Source organism: Pteropus medius, unplaced genomic scaffold (genome assembly GCF_902729225.1).
Source record: "Pteropus medius unplaced genomic scaffold, Ma_sr-lr_union100, whole genome shotgun sequence".
NCBI lineage: Eukaryota > Metazoa > Chordata > Mammalia > Chiroptera > Pteropodidae > Pteropus > Pteropus medius.
This window is the reverse complement of record NW_024348533.1, coordinates 5,426,865-5,447,474: the sequence shown is the minus strand read 5'-3', so window position 1 is coordinate 5,447,474 and position 20,610 is coordinate 5,426,865. Positions and strand designations below refer to the sequence as shown.

Here is a 20,610-nt window from a genome sequence, read left to right as displayed (position 1 = left end):
CTTCATGTTCTTTGTGAGCTTGAATGGCCTGCATTTGGGGTAGGGTGGCCCCCAGAAGGGACCCTAGACCTCCCCACCATAAGGGCAGTATATCAGGTAGTGACAGGAACCCCTGAATATTCAAACCAGTGGCCGTACATAGACACATGGCTGCAGACTACTGCTATGGTGCTCCCTTAGGTTCAGTTTGGCGCAGTTAGGCAGAGACAGAATAAGGAATTTTTGCCAGATTGGCTGGGCAAAAGAACAAAGAGGAGTTAACAAAATTAATCCACCAAGGGGGCCTCAAGGGAGAACCTGCTTTCTTCCTACCGCCGTACATCTCGGAATGTCCGTCAGTTCCTGTGCAACTACTTTACACAAAGTTACCTGACAGGCTTCTACCATCAGTGCCTGCACTGCCCCCTACCGCCCTTAAGCCCATGGCTGGTGCCATATCCTCCACCAGGTTCAAGTTCAACTCTGTAGATCAATCCGCTTGGTATGTAGGGCCAATGTCTCATGAAGAGGCGCAAACCCAACTCCAAGGCCAACTCCACAGCATGTTCTTAGTCTGCTACTCTCCCACCTGTCCTGAAGACTTTGTACTGTTCAGTGTCCAAGAATGTGCGAGTCTCTCACTACATCATCAACTTGCTGCCCAACCGTAGTTTTAAGATCAGGGACCTAGAATTTGACTGCTTGCCAGCTCTGTTGGAGTTTTATAAAACTCAGTGCTTGAATACCACCACCTTAATGGAGCCCACACTCAGATATCTAAGCGCATTAGAACATGTACGGACTCTGTGATTTTTCTTGGATTGATGCTGGGGACCTGTCCTTTAAGAAGGGCGAAATTCTAATAATAACAAAGAAGGCTTACAAGCAGTAGTAGAGTACCCGGAACAAGGACGGCCAGATTGGGATGGTTCCTGTTCCCTTCGTGAAAAGGCTAGCCAGGGGAGTCGCCCATAGAGCTCTATGAGAGACTATGCAGGGCGTTTCGGGTGTGTACTTCTTTTGACCCTGAAGCACGAGAAAACCAGTGCATAGTCAACACAGCGTTTGTGATCCAATCCTCCACCGACATCCACGGCAAACTTCAACAACTGGAGGACTTTGCTGGGATGAACAACACCCGGCTACTAAAGGTCACGAACGAGGTGTTTGAGATCCGTGACCAGAAAGCCAAAGGGGTAACTGTGTCTTTGTTGAAAGCTGCAAAGGGGAATCAGTAGCTGCACTGGGGAACTGTGACCCATGTGTCCACTGTAAGGAGACTAGACATTGGAAAAACGAGTGCCACTACTGCAGGAGAACATCTGAAGGTCCAGAAAAGTTCCACTAACTTCATGAAGGAAAATACCAGCCTGAGCCAGCTACCCAAATGCTTATCGGCCTAGCCAAAGAACAGTCAGTCTAGGAACAATCAGGTTCCCTGTTCCAGTAACTTACAGTCGCAACAGAAGTAGGGGGCCAATCATTGACTTTTATAGTAGACATTAACATTAAGAAAGGAGTCCATGGGGGCAGCATCATCCATGGAGGACAGCACAACACTGGCTATGCAATAACAACTGCCAATGAGGTAATCAGAGTTGAGGCTCTGCTACAGAGCTGGTCATCATAAAGGACTATACGCACTCATCCAGGCACTACAACAAGTTAAAGGGAATCAGGCCAACATCTACAACAGCTCAAGGTATGCTTTTTTCACCTTGCAATGCTTAGGGCCTTTCACCAAAAAGAGGGATTACAAATGGCGAAGGGAAAAGAAGCTCTACATGGCTCAAAGGCTGCAAAGTTTAGGGAAAGTTGAATTCATGAACCAGACCCACGGAACCACTATAGCTAGCTTTATCAGGAAAACTTAAGACCCCGCCCCAATCAAGGCAGAAAAAGGAAAAGAGCTCCATGAAACTCCAGCAGGCAGGGACTACAACCATTCTCCGCAGGATGCAGATACAGAAGAAAGAAACCTCCAGTCCCTCAACATCCATATAAGAAGAGGGTTCATGGCTTGTAGAAAAGAATTAGACAGGAAAATTAGTTAAGCGGGGTATCTGAGTTTGCTTGTAAAGGCGCTAAGGTAATAGCTAACCTGGAAATGTCCCAACACCTTCAGATCTTGGGGAGAATTCCCTACCACAACACTAGAGAAATTTTAGAAAAGAGCTTCATTCTTTTAGAAAATTAGATCCACCCCTTTCAGTCAGAAGAAAAAGTACAGGTTAAAGACTGGAAGAAGAAGCTGCTCCAGCCGAGTTATACAGGTAATCCTATACTCTAAAAGACTGAAAACAAGGAAGTACTATAAATGTTAAAGTGTTTTTTTTAGAATATTTATTATTTATGCCTACAGCATCTGGTCTTCCTAGGTGGTCTCCCATCCAAATACTAATCAGGCCCGACCCTGCTTAGCTTCCGAGATCAGACATTGGGTTTGTTCAGTGTAGCATGGCCACAGACCAAGTACTATAGATTTTAATCTGCTATATTATCCTAAATTAAAGCAACCTAGAGTCAGGAACTGAAAATACTGTGTGAAATCTGCTAAAATGTGTTTCATAATTTGGTTTAGCTAAAGCGTTCATTAGCCTAATATAACAAGTGTTATTAAAATATAAGATTGTCAAATTTATAAAGGATTTGGCCCAATATAATACAGATTCTATGAGATAATTGTTATACTAATTTAATCAGATTCTCTCAGTTTTGTCTGGTTTGTCAGTGTAATTAAGCATAAAGATCAGTTGTTCAGATTGTCCAGATAGTCATCACAGTCGACCCCTGACAGTGCAGACAGATTTCACCGGCTCCTGTAAAGACAACATGCCCTGCTCCAGCCACAAACCGGAAGCTGGCTGGTCTACACACGGCTGAAGCTTGAGGAATTTCATCGTGAACCTCCTTATAATTGGACACTAGGGAAGGAGGGAAATTAGAGCAGAAAACTGTAAGTTGTGTATCTGTGTCACTAAAGGAGGGTCAGAGAACTCAAAAAGGGATCTGTATCTATAACAAGACTCAATATTCCGTATGTAATCGAGGAGGTAATCAGCCTTATGTATGTTACAACTCAGATGAATATCCCCCACCAGAACAGTTCTGAAATAGGGAAAGCCTTGAGAGACCATAGGGAAAGATAGATAGACAGACCCATGTTAGCCCAGAAATAGAGTAAAATCCAAGTTAGATATGAATTTTTATCTGGAAAAATGTAAGGGCAATTTTAGTTTGTCTATTCGAAAAAATCTATAACTTCTAGAGTTTCATTAAATTGTAATGCAGCTCAATGACTTTGAAATGAGAGTTCTCAGATAATCTTTTGTAGAAATATCTAAATTCGGGTACTGTCAGAATTCGGTTTTGTATGTAATTTGTTTAGCCATACTTCAAAATGTAAGGCATAGATTCCTTCTTTGGAAAAAGTCTAAAGTAATACAGTTTTGAAAGTATTAGAGAGGGAACTCTAGTAAGGGGCAGGTAACCTTAGGAAACTACAAAACTGGTTCCCACCCAGGCAATGCCAGAAATAACAGTCCCACATACCTTTAGTAAGAATCAATAGATTTTAAGACATACCATGTAGGACAGTACTGCCAGGCTAGAGGCAGAAAGAACTCACCAAGACAGTCAAAATTTAAATGAGATGTGTAGTAAAAAGGGGAAGAGAATTTGTTAGCCAGATTTCTAGAACAGAATAGAGCCTGACAGAACAAATGAGATTAACCAATATAGGAAAGGCTGTTGCTGAGGATTCAAAAGAGATTTATGATAATTGAGTGTACTATTCTAGAAGACCAGGGTACCATTACTCCACTATTCCCCCAATGCTAGAAAGTTAGGTTACTTTTAATTTGCTTCAGGAAATCACTACAAATTGTAATTATGATCACTATACAGAAACATAGAAAACACCTATAACATGTAATGGCAGGTACAGAATTGCTATGATTTTATAATATATAAACAAAAAGGCCAGTAGAAAATATTAGATTAAATGTTAGTCTAAGAGTATTAGAGAAAAATAAGTATACTAGAATAGCAAAAAGCAAAAAAAAAAAAAGAAAGAAATTAATGTTTCTGATTCAGTGAGAGTATTAACAGGAAGTTTAGATAGATTTAACCCAAAAGTTTTTAATATTAACACAAAATTGAATATTCAAGAGACAATTCCACATAGAGTAGTGTGTGATAAAAGCACATTTATTAAAGAAAGTAAGTTTACCAGTGCTGATGAATCTGAAAATCTTAACATTTTTGTAAACTATTTAGATCCTTTTTCATTAGAAACTCTAAAAGACTTTTATGGGAGGTGTAACGGGTATTTTTTAAGTCACAATCCTTTTGTTAGATTCTAAAACTAAATTATGTAAGGATACTAAATTTGAGAATATTCAAAGTGATCTAGGATTAAATTTGAAGAAAATTATTAACCAAAGGGGAATTTCAAAGGATTCTAATTCTTCTGCGACAGAATTTAGTCATGCAGTTGATACCACTAACACTAATGTAGAGTCTTCCTGTTATTCAGGAAGAAGAAATTCAAAGCAGGCAGTTTTAGAGATCTCCACTAACACTAATGTAGAGTCTTCCTGTTATTCAGGAAGAAGAAATTCAAAGCAGGCAGTTTTAGAGATCTCTACTAACGAAAGTAGGAGAGCCCTGCCTCACCTTACACATCAGCAGACTCAGATGAGAAATGTCAAAACAGGTTAACCCTAGAGTATCTGCTAGCAACAGAAGGAGGCATGCATAGGAAGTTCAGTCTCATCCACTATTGTATACAGATTGATGACTAGGCCTAGGCAGTTGAGGACAATGTCAAACAAATGACAAAACTGGCATGTGTGCCCATGCAAGTATGGCACAGATAGGACCCCGATAACCTCTTTAAAGTTTAGTTCTCTACTTTCGGAGGCAATGCACTAGCTTGGAGGTAGCAAAAGCATATCTTCCAGAGCCGCACTGGACATGGCAGGATTTACCACTTACTGTATGCAGCAAGTGGCACCCAAACAGGAAGGTGTAAATAAAGTAAGGTAAGGAGACTCCCATGGAAGGAGCATGCGCATAAGAGAGAGAGACAGAGAGACACAGAGAGAGACACAGAGAGAGACACAGAGAGAGAAAGACAGAGAGAATATGGATTACAACCTAGTAAAATTTGAGAGAACATGTGTGTTAAGTAAATTTAAGGAACAGGCTGTTATCATCAAAGTAAAATATAAGACAGCAAAAAGCCAAGAGGGAGGATCCTTTATGTATAAATGTTTAAGGCCATAGAAGAAAGAAAAACTGCAGTGAAAATCTTTATGCAATAGAATTATTAATTTCTAGTGTAGGGAATCAAGAAGGAAAACAAGAAGGTGATGCCCTATAAAGAGTTTAGACGGGCATCAAAAGGGGGGAATGAAGAGGAAATTTGGGGAATTTCATTAAAAACTAATCAGCTTTCTGCTTCTGTAAATATGCTGGCTTTCTGCAAATATGTTTGCTATATGCAAGAGCTCATGCAAGAACTCCCTTGTACTTTGCTCGACTTACAAAAATAACTGTTTGTACTCCAACAGCTCCCACTCCTTGTAACAATTTGTGTTTACTGGTTACCCACAGCAACTCCTGCCCTTCTCTATGTTACTACTTGAAATTTGCATAGCAACTCTTACTGTATGTAGTGGTTTATGTTCAAATTGACCAATCAGATTATGTAAAATTTTCCTATAAAGGGAATGTTTCTACTGAGCCCACTGCCCAGATCTTCAGAGCACTAGGTTGTCTGGGACCTCACGTAATAAATTTTGAATTTTCCTTCTCTCCGAGTTAACTGCTTGGTTTTTCACTGGCCTGGGTTTGGGAGTTTTGGGGATATTTTTCCACAACACACTGGTAGGACCTGGTGACCAGGCACTCAGATCCCCAGGGACATGGGTCTTGGTGATCCTCCAGGTAAGTTGATATGAGGGCAATATGGACTGGATAGTAGAATGGGGAGGCAGTGAAGCCTGAGGCCAGCTGTGGCAGCTGTTGTGTGTCCCACTCATCCTTTCTTTTAAATGTCTCCAGGAAAAGAGACCAGAGTCCTGAGGCTTGGCTGCAGCCACGTCACAGCTCAGCCCTGCCCAGCCCTGTGCCCGCCCCCCTGTCTTCCAGGCGGTGCTGCTAGGCCAGGTTCTGAAGAAACCCCTGCACACAAATCCTGTCTCTGAAGAGCTTGCTCAATGTGAATGGAAAGTTTTGCGTCAAGAGTGATTTTGTTGGGGAGCTGGTAAGTTATCAGCATTTCAAGGGCTTTTGTGGCCTCAAACAGGTTAATTGAAAGCCCGCCCTCCTTTGGTCTCTGGGAGAGCCTTCCGGAAAGAGAAAGGCTAGTTCCCACGACCACAGCCTCCCACTGAGTGCACGGGGCTTCTGGAAAATGAACATCTGCCGTGTTGTGGATTTTTTGCTCCTAATGATTTTAAGCTCTTTTAAAACTGCAAGGCAGAGGATTTTCAGTCAATGTCACCAAAAATTCTTATTGGCTATGATGTTTAAATCAGTGTCTATATATCATTTAATAAAGAATTCTAATACCCAGTTTTTATATTTTTATACTTGACTCAAGTGAATGTATTAGCTGTTCAGAAAATTAAATTTTATAAAATCATTGTATTTTTAAAAAATACAATGTAAGTATTCATTGAAGCTTCACCTATAATTGCAAAATGTTAGAATCACCCTAAATGCCCATGAAGCGATATCACAGAGTTATCCAGGCCCTCCCACAGTGGGATCCTTGGCTGCAGGAACGAAGAAGAAGGTGGAGCTCTGTGAACTGGTGTGGCAAGCTGTGCAGGGCATTTTGTTAAGCCAGGAAAGCAAAGTGCAAAGAATGTGTCTAGGATGCTACCTTTTGTGTGGGAAAGAAGAGGAAATAAAATTTACGTGTGTCTGCTTATTTGTGCAAAAAGAAACATGGGAAAGATAAACCAGAAACTGAATGGGCGGGTGAGTTACTACAGCTATGAATGGGGCGGGATGAAAGGACAGAAGGAGTGGACGGCGCAGAGATTCTTCTCTGAGCAAACATTCGGACCATGCCAGTATTTTACATTCTCAAAAAAAAAGGTGGAATAAGCAAAATCAACAAGGACGAGAAGCTAATGAACTGAACCATGTTTCAAGTGAATAACGTTTTGACATGTCCTCAAGCAGAACGCTAAAGGAACTCAAAACAAATATTCAAGTCTAGCTGGTAGGTTTCTTGAGGCAAGGGGTAGCAATCCTGAGACTACTGTCTGTACAAATAAGTAACTTGTGGGTAACAGGAACCAGATTTTTCATTATTGGAGAAATTCAGAGTTATAAATATGGAAAAGAGGAAGAACAGAATGAACCCTGTGATTTTAGATTTAGAACTAAAAATTAGTGTAAACTCATGGTTTTTAACAGAGATATGTGTGACTATATGTATATATTTATACCCTTTTCAATATATAATAAGGCATATATTACATATACTATATATAAATATGTAATATTTATATATACACACACACACAAACATATATATATATATATATATATGTATGCATGTATATACTGTTAAAGAAAAAAACACAGGCCCAAAATGGCATCGCTCATGCTAAAAGCCCATGATACCAAACCTAGATTTAATGTCCGATCTAATTGCAGTTTCAACCTCTCCCAGCAAAATCATCTTCATCAACCAGTCTGGAATTTTAGCAAGTTAGTATAGCAAATCTCAAACGGTCATGATATGCCTTTCCTTGTTTTTGCATCTAGCATTGATGTTAGTCAACTTAAAGCTTGTCTACTTATTTAATGTCCATCTTGCATGAGAAAAGAAAAAACAAAAGGCAGAATCTACCTATTGGTTATGTAAGCTTTCCTACAGCAGACTGGCAGACGAGGGGTTCTAGAAAAGTTTCCAGGCCTGCATTCCTTCTCTCCTTACTAAAACACAACTAGAGCAGCTTGGGAAAGTCCATATCCTGCCTTCCAAGGCAGAGATACACCTGGACCAATTCTTAATCTATTCTTGCTAAATGTTGAAATGTAGCACAGTATTTTGCAGACGCAGTTGTAAACAGGATGAGCTTAACAAGAACCCAACCAGATAAGTGTAGCCAACTGCAAAGAAAAAAATCAATGTGTAATTAACCAAATAGTGTGTACAGGCAATGGCTAAGTCCCATCCAGGAGACAGAGCTCAAGATGGGAATCCACGGTCTCCTTTACTTACTTCAAGTAAATAAAAATACCTAACAACAACCCTGTCTTGTTCTTGAATAGAGCACCCCAAGCGGTGAACCCCTTGAGTTAGGTAACAATCTGGACATGAAAATAAACAATGATCATAAAGAATTGTAACTCATTAAGTAAAATAAGAATTTATTTAGAATTTAAGAATTTGTGAATCCACAATGATTCAAATAAACAAGTGCAGGGGGAAAAAAAAGCTCTTTCCTATTAATAAATGTAAAAAGAGTGGATGAAAAAATGGCGTAGATGATAGAGGTTCTCTTCATCCCTCTGGCGACCAAATCAGAGTTGTGACAGAAACAAGAAGCAAACAACAAGGAAAAATCACCTGGGATCTAGATGCACAACCATACAACTAGGAAGGAATCTAAGAAATCACCTTGCAATGGCAGAAGGTAGGACGGGGCAAGGTCGTGAGGCTGCCCAGTCCCCAGTGGTTGAGTGGGATGGAGGCTGCGCAGCTTTGGATGCCTCTTAAAGGGGCCACATCTGCAAGCAGACTTTTGCAATGATGGACCTGCTTGCTCTGAGCACCAGGGCTGATTTGGCTGCACAGGGATTTACAAGGCGACACTGAGTTTGTTAAAGTGAGGACCCAGGAGAAACTCGTTCTGTACAGAAGTGCTGGTGGTATCCACTGTTCCTTGTTGAGCCCTCCCCGCTTCCAGTGTGTGGACTCAGAACCCACCATAGCGGAGACATCATAGAACTGGATAACAGAGGTTGCTCCGCCCAGAGCATTCCCTGAAACCCCACTTCCCCCAGCTCATGGCCCCACCCAAGCACATCCAGGTGTATCCTCAGAGAGTCAGGTGCTCCTTGCTGAGCAGCATCTAGACTCACACTGGAGACAGCAGACCTTGGATTCTGGCATGGCCTCTTGAGGCAACTATAAGCACAGCATCTGTGGATTGTTTGCTGAATCTTAACAGGTAGCCCTGGAGGGGCATAAGCTTGGGCTAAATTTGCCTACAGCTGAACCCCTCTCGGGACTGTGCCACAGGACACCTACTTCATAAATCCACACTAATTAGATGAGGAGACTTAGGGGCTTTGCTTAATACAAAGAAACAAACAGTAAAAGGCAGCCAAAATGGGAAGACAAAGAAGCAGAAACCATATGAGAGAACAGAACAGAGAACCAGAAATAATGGATACTCTAACAGATGCAGAGTTCAAAACGCTGGTTATAAAGGTGCTCAATGAATGGGAAGAGTAGATGAATTCAATGAGAACTTCAATAAAGAGATAAAAAACATAAAAATGTAAATGGAAGTTATAAAAGGGAACCAGTCTGAAATGAAGAACACATTTTTTCTGAAAAGAGAAATGTATTAAATGGAATAAACAAAGTAAATAAAGAAGAGGATCAAATGACCTATATAGAGGATGGGAAAGCCAAGGACATTCAATCAGAATGGCAAGAAAAAGAAGCCAAGACTATAAAAATAATTTAAGGAGCACATGCGGCACTATTAAGGGTCCAAATATCCATCGATCGGTGTAACTGAAGAAAATCAAGATGTTGAACAGCTATTTGAAGAAATAATGATGGAAAACTTTCTTGACCTAGAAAAAGGAAATGGATATAAAACTCCAGGAAGCTCAGAGAATCCCGAAAAACAGGGATCCAAAGAGGCCCACACCAAGACACATCATAATTAAAATGCCAAAGGTTAAATACAAAGAGAGAATCTTAAAAGCAGCAAGAGAAAAGCAGTTAGTTACCTACAAGGGAGCACCCATAAGTCTGGCAGCTGATTTCTCAGAAGAAACTATGCAGGACAGAAGGGTTTGGCACAAAATATTTGATGTGGTGAAAACTCAGGATCTACAACGAAGAATATTTTATCCAACAAAGCTATCATTTAGAGTTTAAGGACAGATAAAGAGCTTCCCAGACAAAAATAAGCTAAAGGAATTTATCATCACCGAGCCAGTATTACAGGAAATGTTGGAGAGACTTCTTTAAGAAGAAAAGAATGTGTATCGAAAACAGGAATAAAGAATGGTAACAACTACATTCCTATCAACAAGTACCTCAAATGGAAAAAGAGTTAAGTGCTCCAATCGAAAGATAGAGTGGCTGGATGGATAAGAAAACAAGATCCCTACATATGCTACCTACAAGAGACTCACTTCAGATTAAAAGACACACACAGTATGAAAGTAAAGGGGTGGAAAAAGATATTGCCTGATGGACCTAGAGGGTATTGTGCTGAATGAAACGGGTTGGATAGAGAAAGACAAATATCGCATGATTTCACTTATATGTGGAATCTAAAGAACAAATAAACAACAAATGCAGTAATAAATTCATAAATATAGAGAATATTTTGAGGGCTACTAGAGGGGATGGGGGTTGGGGATGGGAAAAAAGACAAAGGGATTAAGAGGTACAAATGGATAGTTGCAGAATAGACATGGAGATGTAGAGTGTAGTATGGGGAAGATGGTTAATAATGTAATAAATGTGTAAGAGGGAAGAAGGGTACTAGGTTTAGTGGGGTGACCACTTTGCAAGTTATGTGGATCTCTGATTACTAGGTTGTACAACTAAAACTGGTATATTATTGTGTGCCAACTATAACTGAAAAAAAAAACTCATTAAATTGTACAATGTAAAAAAAAAGAATTTTGAAATTATGTAACCATGAAAAACTTCACTTCTTTAAAATGACTTTTCCTCTTTCCTTTCTTCTTGATTCAAACTGGCCTTGTCTAGTCTAATAGCGCCATGATTCGTTTGCTTCTTCTCTTTCCTTATCCTTCCATCTTTCCACACACTGCACCACGACTCCCTTAATCATTAAGTCCTTAGGTCAGCATCAAACAAAGTGTCCTAGGAACAAAGCCTCAAGTCTGTTGACCACAGAAACAGAGTTTCAGTCAAACTAAAGATAGCATCTTGACCTCAGGAGTGTTTCAGCTCCAGACCCAGGACAGCGAGACAACCCTACTGGTCACACCCCCTCAAAACCCAACGGAACAATGCTGTGACTGACACTGGGACCTGATGCAATGATCAGCTGCCTCCTACCAAGCCCTGACCAGTCACTGGAGCTTACGATGCCAACACCTCTAGCTACATGACTAGTGATTTTTCCCTTATATAACTTGTCCCCTAGAGGCCATAGAGGAGCCAGGTATTTGAGGGCAACCTCAATTGTGTCTCCAGGCTTGGAGCCATTTCCTTAAATAATAAACCTTTACTTTCTTTGGGACAAATCCCTGTTTGTGTCTCTTTTGGCTTTGATGTGCACAGGCAAATGAACCCCTTTAGTTTAGTAACCGGCAACCATTATAATAAGTGATTGAGACAGGAATCACCAACAGTTGTTAAAATTAGTGGGTGAAATATAAATATGCAATAGTTTGAGGAGTGATGGAATTATTTTACATAAATCTCAAAGTATGTCCCTATAAAGAAAAATATTTATAAACTTCAACGGGAAAGTTACTTTTGTCAAAGATAAGGTAAGGGAAGTAAAAACAGTGGGGACTCCAGCAGTCATGGAAGTGGAAAATGACAAAATTGGGTAAGAGGGTCGTTCAAGGCCAAAGTGATTAGATCATCCTGGCTGCCAACCAGCACTTGCTGAAGTTAGACTTTGCCCCTCCATCAGGGACCGAGAATCAGAGGCCCCAGCCTCCCTAATGATGACATTTCAAAGGAATAGCTTTCAGGTCCTTGAGAAGGACACTCCTGGGTTGTGGGAAATACATCTACAACTCAAGAGGATAAAATAAGGATTTTACAATTTTAAAGGTTTTAAATAAATGCTCTAAGAATGGGAGGTTGGGAACCTATCTTTAGGTGTTGGCTGGAACAAATGATAAATTCTTTTGTCAGCTTTCAGCTTTTCCAGACTGGCCCATAAGGTGGCTGGGTCAACCCAGGTCACAGCCTTAGGCTGCAAGAAGCCTTGGCAGAGTTTGGGCAAAATGTCTTAGTGCAGGGGGTTTGGGTGGGGTCGGTGTGCCAAGAGTTCTCCTCTTCTCACTTTACAGTAGAGAAGCCAGCAGACACCACGTCAACAGCACAGATAAACATTGCTGGGTGAGGGACAGACTGACTTCACATACCTCCTGGTGGTGCACTGAGAAGAGCACAGTGTCATTCCCCTGATGTTGTTGCCCAAAGATTATGATCAATCACAATCTGCAGAAGCCTCAGATAAACCCAAATTGATAGCCTTCTGCAAAATAATTGGCCTGTGCTCAGAGAAGTCTGAGAGAGATCTGGAAACTCATGAACCCGTCCAGACTAGAGGACACTGAAACTGCTTGACAACTGAGCACAATGCCCAGTCCTGGGGTTTCTTCTCCCATGGAGACCGTATTGGGACAACTGGCAATATCTGATTAAGGACTACTGATTAGACAATAGTATTGTCTTAATGTTAATTGCCTGATTCTGCTAATCATACTGTAGCTATATGAGAATGTAATACTTATGGGACTCTACCCTGAGATGCCTCAGAAAAATGATATTGATGTGTATTTGTGTGTGTGCAAACAGAAAGAGAGGAAAGAAAAAGAGAGGAGTGAAACAAATAGAGTAAAATGATAGAAACCAAAGTGAAGGGTATACTGCAATTTCCCGTATTCTTGCAAATTTTAAGTCTGTAATTATGTTTAAAAGAACTTTTGGGGAAGAAAAATACAACCCCAGCCTGACATCATAAACAAATCAATTCCAAGTAAATTAAAGACATGTAAAAGGTAAAGTTATTAAGCTTTTCTAAGCTAACTTTATAAGGAGAACATCTTCATGACCTCAGGATAGAAATGGATTTCTTAAATAAGACAGGGGAAAAGCTAACCATGAGGTGAAATGTGGATAAACTTCCTCCTACAATAAAATTAAGAGCTCTAGTGCATTAAAAGCCAACACACAGACTCTGAAGACAGCAGCCTTCGGTCAAAGGGAGCCCTCCCCTCCCCAGGCTAGTTTTGGCCATGGCCAAGGGAGAGGTGCTGGGGCTGCAGAAGTGGGTGACACAGGCGCCAACTTGGGTTGTGAACCCCTCTCGGCAGATGCGTGAGGGGCTGCTGCTATGGAAGGCGTCCTTGTCACCTTCTGTCACCCAGTACAAGTTAGAGGGTCAGCCAAGATATATTGTTATAGTTCAGAGCATGAGCTGTGGCCTTCACTTGTTCTCGGCTCCTTCTTGGAACACAGGCCCCTGCCCAGTGCTGAAGGCTTGCAGCGCTGAGTGTGGCAGACAGCCCCCACCAGGCAGAGGACAGTCACCTCTCCAAGGCACTCCTGGAAGGGTGGGGAGATAGAAACCGAACCAGAAAAACAGAGAGAGACAAGGGCTGCCAGGGGAGGATGCTCAGAGGACTTGGGGTACATGGGGTCTAGGTGCCCAAATGGCATCAGGCTGAGTGAGAAGGGCCAAAGTCAGAGGTGTGAATCAGCCAGGTTACTCTGCAGGGTGGAGCATGGGCTGGGGACAGGGTAGGTTAAGTCAGGAGAAAGACGTGCCATCATCACGAGTGCTACTTCCTTATGTAGAAAGTTTAGGGTTTTGATGTATGGACACCATGTCCCTTCTGACGTGACGCAGTGAGAAGGGCACACGTCACTTCTGCGGCCTTCTTGACAAAATTGAATAACCTCAGTCTACTCATGGGAAAACGGCAGACAATCGAACTGAGGGCCACTTACAAAATAATTCACCATGGTCTTTCAACAGTGTCAAGATCATAAAAGACGAAGACAGACTGAGGAACCGTCCAATTGTCCTGGATTGGAGGAAACCAGGGACATATGATCCTGGATCGGTTTTTAGACCAGATAAAGGACATTATGGGACACTTGTTGAAATTTGGATAAGGTCTGTAGATTACTTAATAGTCATGGTTCAATGTTACCCTCCTGGTTTTAATCATGTGCTGTCGTTACATAACATGCTAGCAGTTGAAGAAGCAAGACAAGCAGGGTATGTGAGCAGTCTTCGTACTATTTTTTAAAACAACTTTATTAAGGTATAGTTTATGTACCATAACATTTGCCCATCTTAAGTGTATAATTCTTTTTTCTTATTATTAAGTGTATAATTCAATGATGTTTAGTAGATTTATCGAGTTGTGCAAACAACACTACAACCTAGTTCTAGAACATTCTCATCACCCCAATAAGATTCCTCATGAAGCCACAGGCCACCACTGATCTGGTTTGTTTCTATTTCTTTGCCTTTTCTGGACATTTCATATAAAGCAGGGGTCCCCAACCCCCCGGGCCATGGACCTTTACTGGTCTGGGATCTATTAGGAATCAGGCCGCACAGCAGGAGGTGAGCGGCAGGTGAGCCAGCAAAGTTTCATCTGTATTTGCAGCTGCTCCCCAGTGCTAGCATCACCGTCTCAGCTCCACCTCAGATCATCAGGCATTAGATTCTCAGAGGAGCACTGGTCCCTGGTACCAAAAAGCCTGGGGACCGCTGATATAAAAGGAATCGTGCCATATGTGGTCTTTTGTGTCTGGCACACTTAACATAATGTTTTTGAGGTCTTTGTACTGTTTTAGTGGGATGATTTGTGAAACTTGAATAAGATCTGTAAAACGACTGATAGTATTATATCAATGTTAATTTCTTAATTTACATAGTGGAATTATGGTTTTATAAGATTTTAATATTAGAAGAAGCTGGGTGAAGGGTATGTGGTAACTACTATTTTCGTAAGTAAAATACTTTTTATAAATATTTTATAAGTGAAATAATTTCAAAATAAAATATTTTTTTAAGCTTAGGGTCTGAGTCATGCACTTAGGATGGTCTGTGGCACTGAAGTTCTGATTTCTTTTCAATATGATGGTTCTGCTGGCCTTTCCACTCCCCAGAGGTCCTTGGTGAGCTCAGCTTCCAGAAGGTTCTTCAGGGTCATGTAGGGGCTGTAGAAGAGAGGGCATACATTCTGAGTCACAGAAGCACAGCTGGAGCGGTTCAGGGAGGAGATTTTTCACTTCCTTCCTGATGCTAGCACCTCCAGGGCTGCCCAGGAGGGTGGGGACATGGCTGGTACCTGGAGGGCCTTAGACTGGACCTCTGTTGGCCTGAGCCCAGGCAGGGACCTGAGAGGCTGAGTAAGCTCAGAGAGAGGGAGGTACAAACCGAGGGGAATGGAGAGGGCTCCAGGGGCTGAGACCCCAGTTTCTGCCTGGATATCTGCCCGGGGACTTCCTCGGAAGCCGCTGGGCCTCAGCTTCCTGTTGCCAAGGCAGGGGCGAGCTTGGAAGGGAGGCTGTGTAGGCCTCAGAGCAAACGAGAGCTTGGCAGAGAGGAGGGCCTGGACACGAGCCAGGACCCATGGACACACACGCGGGCCATGGGTGAGCTCCTGTACACTTGCAAGCACTGGGCCCCTGGGAGGAACACATGGGCATGTAACACACTGACAGGCATACACTGCATGCTGGCACGCTTGGTGCACAGGCCTCCTGCCAACAGGCAACCCATCCTTCAAGAGACCCAGGGCTGTGTTTATCAGTCTGGACTCTGCCACCACTGACCAAAACCCATCTCAAGTCAGCATGAGCCAAAAAGAGAAGTGGCCATGTTACAACAGGGAGAGGCTGAGTGGCCAGGGGCCATTTCGTGCAAGGGGGTCCCTGGGCTTCAGAACATGAGCCACCTGTCTCCTATCATAGTGGCCATGTGCGGGCTCCATCCTCCTCAGTGTGGTGTGGGGCCACCAAAGTTCCAAGGAAGTTTCTAGAACTGTGTCTCACCATCTTGAGCCAGCCTTGGCTCCAGTCAGTTTTGGCTCATGTGTCCTGCCCTCAGGCCTGGGAGCGGTGGGGGCAGCTCTCTCTAGACTGCAGGACCCGAGTGTGGAGAGGGCTGGAGCCTCAGGAAGGAGGGATGCTGGGCGGGCACATAAAGCAGGTGACTGTTCCAGGGTCAGAAACCCAGAAAGGATGGGTTCAGCTATCCTGAGTGGGCTGACCCACTGTGCCAGACCAGCCAGGCAGCCTTGGAGATGGCCCGTGTGCATGGAGCCCAGGCAGCTGTGGGGCTAGGTGGGCATCAGGCCTCCTGGAAGAAAACAAGCACTTGGCTGGCATGGCCAGTGAGGGCCGGGATGGCCCTGCATTCAGAGGTGCATGTTTCAAAACAGCCTTATTTGGAAACAGATAAGTGGGTGTGTATGAGCGGATGGCGGGTCAGGGCTGGTAACCATGAGGAGCCTGTGACCTGTGCCCAGGTAAGATATGACTGGGGCAGGGAAGGGCTTGTAAGGTGACACTGAGGTGAATTTGAGAATGAGTGGGACTCGATGATAGATTGGAAGTGGTGGCAGTGGACACCCAGCTGGAGCCTCTAGTTTCCTGAAACCAGACCCAGGACAAGGGGAGTCTGGAGGGCCAATTGAGACCAACTTCCAGGTGCAGGGCCTGGAAGACGCTGGGATGACATGGTGGCTGGACACACTTGAGGCTGGAGCACACCCAGATGGACAGCTTAGGTTCTCTTAGCATGTGGTTAGGCACAAAAGGTGCTAAAAGGACTGGGAGGAAGTGGCCAGGCTGTCCTAGCCAGCCGCTTTCGCCTGCCCAGACTCCTTCTGGCCCTAGTTTCCGCCCACTCAGTCTGACCAAGCTCCCTGGCTCTCTGGCCATGGTCATGCCCCTCCCCATACCCCCTCCACTGCGAAGGGGTGGGGAGAGCCGGCCACTCTTCCTCTCCTGGGTCAGCCTCTGAGCAGCAGCCGGCTCAGGCTGATAAATGCTCTGCAGCTAGCCTCTCACACACCAGCCAGCCCGACAGAGCCATCGGTACCATGAAGGACGAGGTGGCTCTTCTGGCCATCGTCACCCTCCTGGGAGTCCTGTTGCAAGGTGGGCTGGCTACTGTTTGGGAGGTGGGTGGGCCTCAGACCCTGCAGCCTGCCTTCTGTCCTCTGAGCCCCGGGGAGGTGCTGGAGGGCCTGGGCCCAGGTGAGGGCAAAGGTGAGGCCCCTAGCCTAGACTCTGGTGCCCTAGGTCTTCTGACCCCATTGACCCTATCACTGGAAGCTGGGATGCCCCAGGGCTGAGGAGCTTGCGCTTTCCCCAGATGAGGAGGGGTAAGCCCTAGATGGATATCTGCAAGGCAGACTGAAACCCTGGGTGGGGACCAAGGCTGACAAGGGCAGCAAAATGGAAAAAGGCCCCTGAGGGATGACTGAAGTAGGCATACCAGGTACCTGGATTGGCGTTGGGGTGGTGGCCCCTTGACTAGCATAAAGAACCCTGGAAGAGGCCAGGGACTTCCAGGGAACAGGTGGGCATCCAACTGTGTTGGGTTGTGGGAACTGGGTTGTGTGTGCCAGGATGAATGGGTGATCTGGGGCTGGGTACAGAAGTGGGAAAGCCGTGGGCCTGGCATAGCCCTACTTCAGTCCGTCCCTGTCCTTTCCGGCTGTCCCCTCTCTGGGTGTCCCGGCAGGAAAGACTCATCCTGCGGCTCTGCTCTCAAAGTCACCCTCATTATGCTAGGACCATGTAGAGCTGGAGAGGGATGGAACTTGCTCCCCTGGTCCCCCAAACGTGTCTGCTTTGTGCCCTTCTCAGAATGGCCTAGAGGACACATTCCCGGGCCAGATATCCCCACTGCTTGGGACACTACTGCCCCACAGTATATGGGCTAGGACTAGGCACAGCCTGGGGCAGGGGCCTGGAGGGGCTGAGCAGACTTCATCTCCAGGCAGACCAGCAAGCTTGGCCTCACCCCCTGCTCATGTAGCTGCAGGGCTTCCTACACTGTCCTGGCATGGCCACCTTTTGGCACCCACGGTGCACTTGGGATATGTCTGCAGTGGGCCTGGCACTAAGGGTTCCAGGGCCACAGGACTTGCAGGAAGATAGCTGGGGCACCCAGCATAGTGCTGCGTGTGGGGAGGGCCTGGCCTGGGGTTAAGAGAAGGTGTGCACAAACCCACCCTTGGCACCCCCCACTCATGCTGGAATGAAGAGCGGAGGCCTGGGGTTGGACTAGAAGAGTCCCAGCTGCAACCACCTGGGGGCAGGGGAATGTTAGGTTTAGGCTAGGGTCCAGAGTGCCTGGACAGGAAAGCTGAGACAGGCAGCCATGCCATAGTTTGGAGGTTCAAGAACCTGGGCTTGAGCGACTCTGGCCTGAGGCAGGGCCAGGAGGCTCCGCATGTGGAGAGCCAGGGGGGCTGTTAGCCACTGGGTGTGTGCTTTGCTTCACCTGGAAGGATGCAGCCAGCTTTGCCCTCAGGCCCTGGTGGCACTCCCTGTCTAGGGACCCCAAAGCCAAGGTTCATGTCTAGAGAGGGGTAGCTGGGCATTTGCCTGTGTTTTGCAAGTCAAATGATTCAGAAGGAAAGTCCTCCACCTATGGCAGATGTCCCTGTGACTGGCATCCCCCTCCCCCTACACTCACAAGAAGCTGGGGGCTGCAACCTGCCCTCCCCATTGAGCATTGCGGACACAGGCGTGAGAGGGAGGCACCTTCGGGAGGGCTTTCAAGGGGAGTTGTAACGAATTCAGGGTGGAGGAGGAAGAGAAGGTGTGGGGCCCGAAGGAAGCTGGGGGCGTCCAGCGGCCAAACCTAATTCCCGCCTCCTCATCTAATTCCCGCCTCCTCCGCCCCCAGCCTACTTCTCCCTGCAGGTGATCTCGGCGCGCAGGGCCTTCCGCGTGTCGCCGCCGCTCACCACCGGCCCGCCTGAGTTCGAGCGCGTCTACCGAGCCCAGTGAGGGGCAGCAAGAGGGTGCGGGGTGGGGCCAAGCGAGCGCAGGACAGGCAGGGTCCGAGGCCCCCGCCAGCGCCCTCACGCCACCTCGCCCCTACCGCAGAGTGAACTGCAGCGAGTACTTCCCGCTCTTCCTCGCCATGCTCTGGGTGGCCGGCATCTTCTTCCAAGAAGGTCTGGAAGTGGGGCAGGGGCGCATGCACTGGAACCCCAGGGATCCCCGCGCCAGTGCGCTCACCTTGCCCCGCTCGACCCTTCCCCAGGTGTGGCGGCCCTATGTGGCTTGGTCTACTTATTCGAGCGCCTCCGCTACTTTAAGGGGTACTCGCGCTCGGCGCAGGAAAGGTGAGAACTAGGGAAGGGAAAGGAGGTTGGTGGGCGGGGAGAGGATGGCGGGTTGGATGAGGCAACCAGTGGGAGGTGGGGGCAAGTGGGCGGGGCCCTGGCGGAAGTCTCGTTGAGGCTGGTGAGCCGAGGGCGGGGCTGCTGCGTTGCCCCGCTCCGGCTGAGCGCCCCCCGCAGGTTGGCTCCCCTGTACGCGAGCGCGCGCGCGCTCTGGCTGCTGGTGGCGATGGCGGCGCTCGGCCTCGTCGTCCACTTCCTCCCGACCGAGTTGCGCTCCACGCTCTTGGGATGGCTCGGGACACTGCTGCCCAAGGCCTGAGACCGAGGACGCCAGGTCGGCGGGGCTGAAGAGCCAGGGCCGCCTGGAGGACGGCGGAGGGTGCCTCGTTCCCTTTCCCAGACTCTAATAATAAAGTGCCGGTGACCGGACTCCGAATGCGCTTTCTGGGTCAAATGGGGTCGCGCTCCGCGGGCTATGGAACCTGGAGAGGCTCGGCCCCGGGCCTCAGCCGTCAGGTGGGCTTCTTGGGGGCGGCGGGGGCCGGGCCGAGGAAGGAAACGGCCTTTCCGCCGGGCAGGGGTTCGATCCCGTCCCGGACCCAGTGCTCTCTTGCCCTGCTCCTAGCAACTCGGCTGGTCTGCGGGCGGCCCCGCCCCGCCGAGGTTCTTCCCACGGCTCCTCTCTGAAGTCAGCGCTCTCCTTGCCTGTCCCCGCTCCTCTGAGGCCTGCCCCTCAGCCACCCTATTCCTCGTCCCCGGGCCTTCATAACCGATACCAAGGGCCCTTTCTTATCAGCACTGGGTCCCTGGAGTCTAGAATAGTGTAGGCGTTCAGGGAACCCTGCCGGGGGGCTGGGGGGCCGTGAGGATGATGAGTGTGGTCAGTGGTTTTATGACAGGCACAAGAAAACGTCCAGGTACTTTGGGCGCCCAGACCCAGGGATGTTCTGCTGGCGGAACAGAACGTCCTTCAAGAGGTGACTTTTAGCCCAGATGGCAGAGAGCTTTCCAAGCAGGGCAATAGTGTGTGCAAAGGCCCTCGAGGTGAGCGCGAGGCCCTAAAATGTGTCAGAGAAGGGCGGGAATGGGGGGACCTGGACAAGGGCAAGGCTGAGACTCTCTAAAGAGGGGTAACGAAAAGATGGGGGGAATGCCTTCTGTTTGAGGGGCTCCCGCTCTAGCAGCTGGGGTTATGAGAGGTAGGTGGTGCGATTGGGGAAACCCCCGTAGAGATGGGACAACTTTGGGCACCAGTACTCGGATTCCGTGGTCTTCCCCACCCCCGCACGCTCGCAAGTGGGC

At 46.4% G+C, this 20,610-nt stretch overlaps 1 protein-coding gene and 1 pseudogene across 1 annotated transcript; both read left to right on the top strand.

Annotated features, from left to right (window-relative positions):
• Positions 1-422: 422 nt before the first annotated feature.
• LOC120616671 (crk-like protein) lies at positions 423-1,055 on the top strand (annotated as a pseudogene).
• Positions 1,056-16,933: 15,878 nt separating this feature from the next.
• On the top strand, positions 16,934-19,736 carry LTC4S (leukotriene C4 synthase). Its single transcript, XM_039880245.1, has 5 exons — positions 16,934-17,101; positions 18,864-18,963; positions 19,067-19,137; positions 19,227-19,308; positions 19,486-19,736. Exons 1-5 carry the CDS (start codon positions 17,044-17,046, stop codon positions 19,625-19,627), a joined length of 453 nt encoding a protein of 150 aa, XP_039736179.1. The 5' UTR covers positions 16,934-17,043; the 3' UTR covers positions 19,628-19,736.
• Positions 19,737-20,610: the final 874 nt, after the last annotated feature.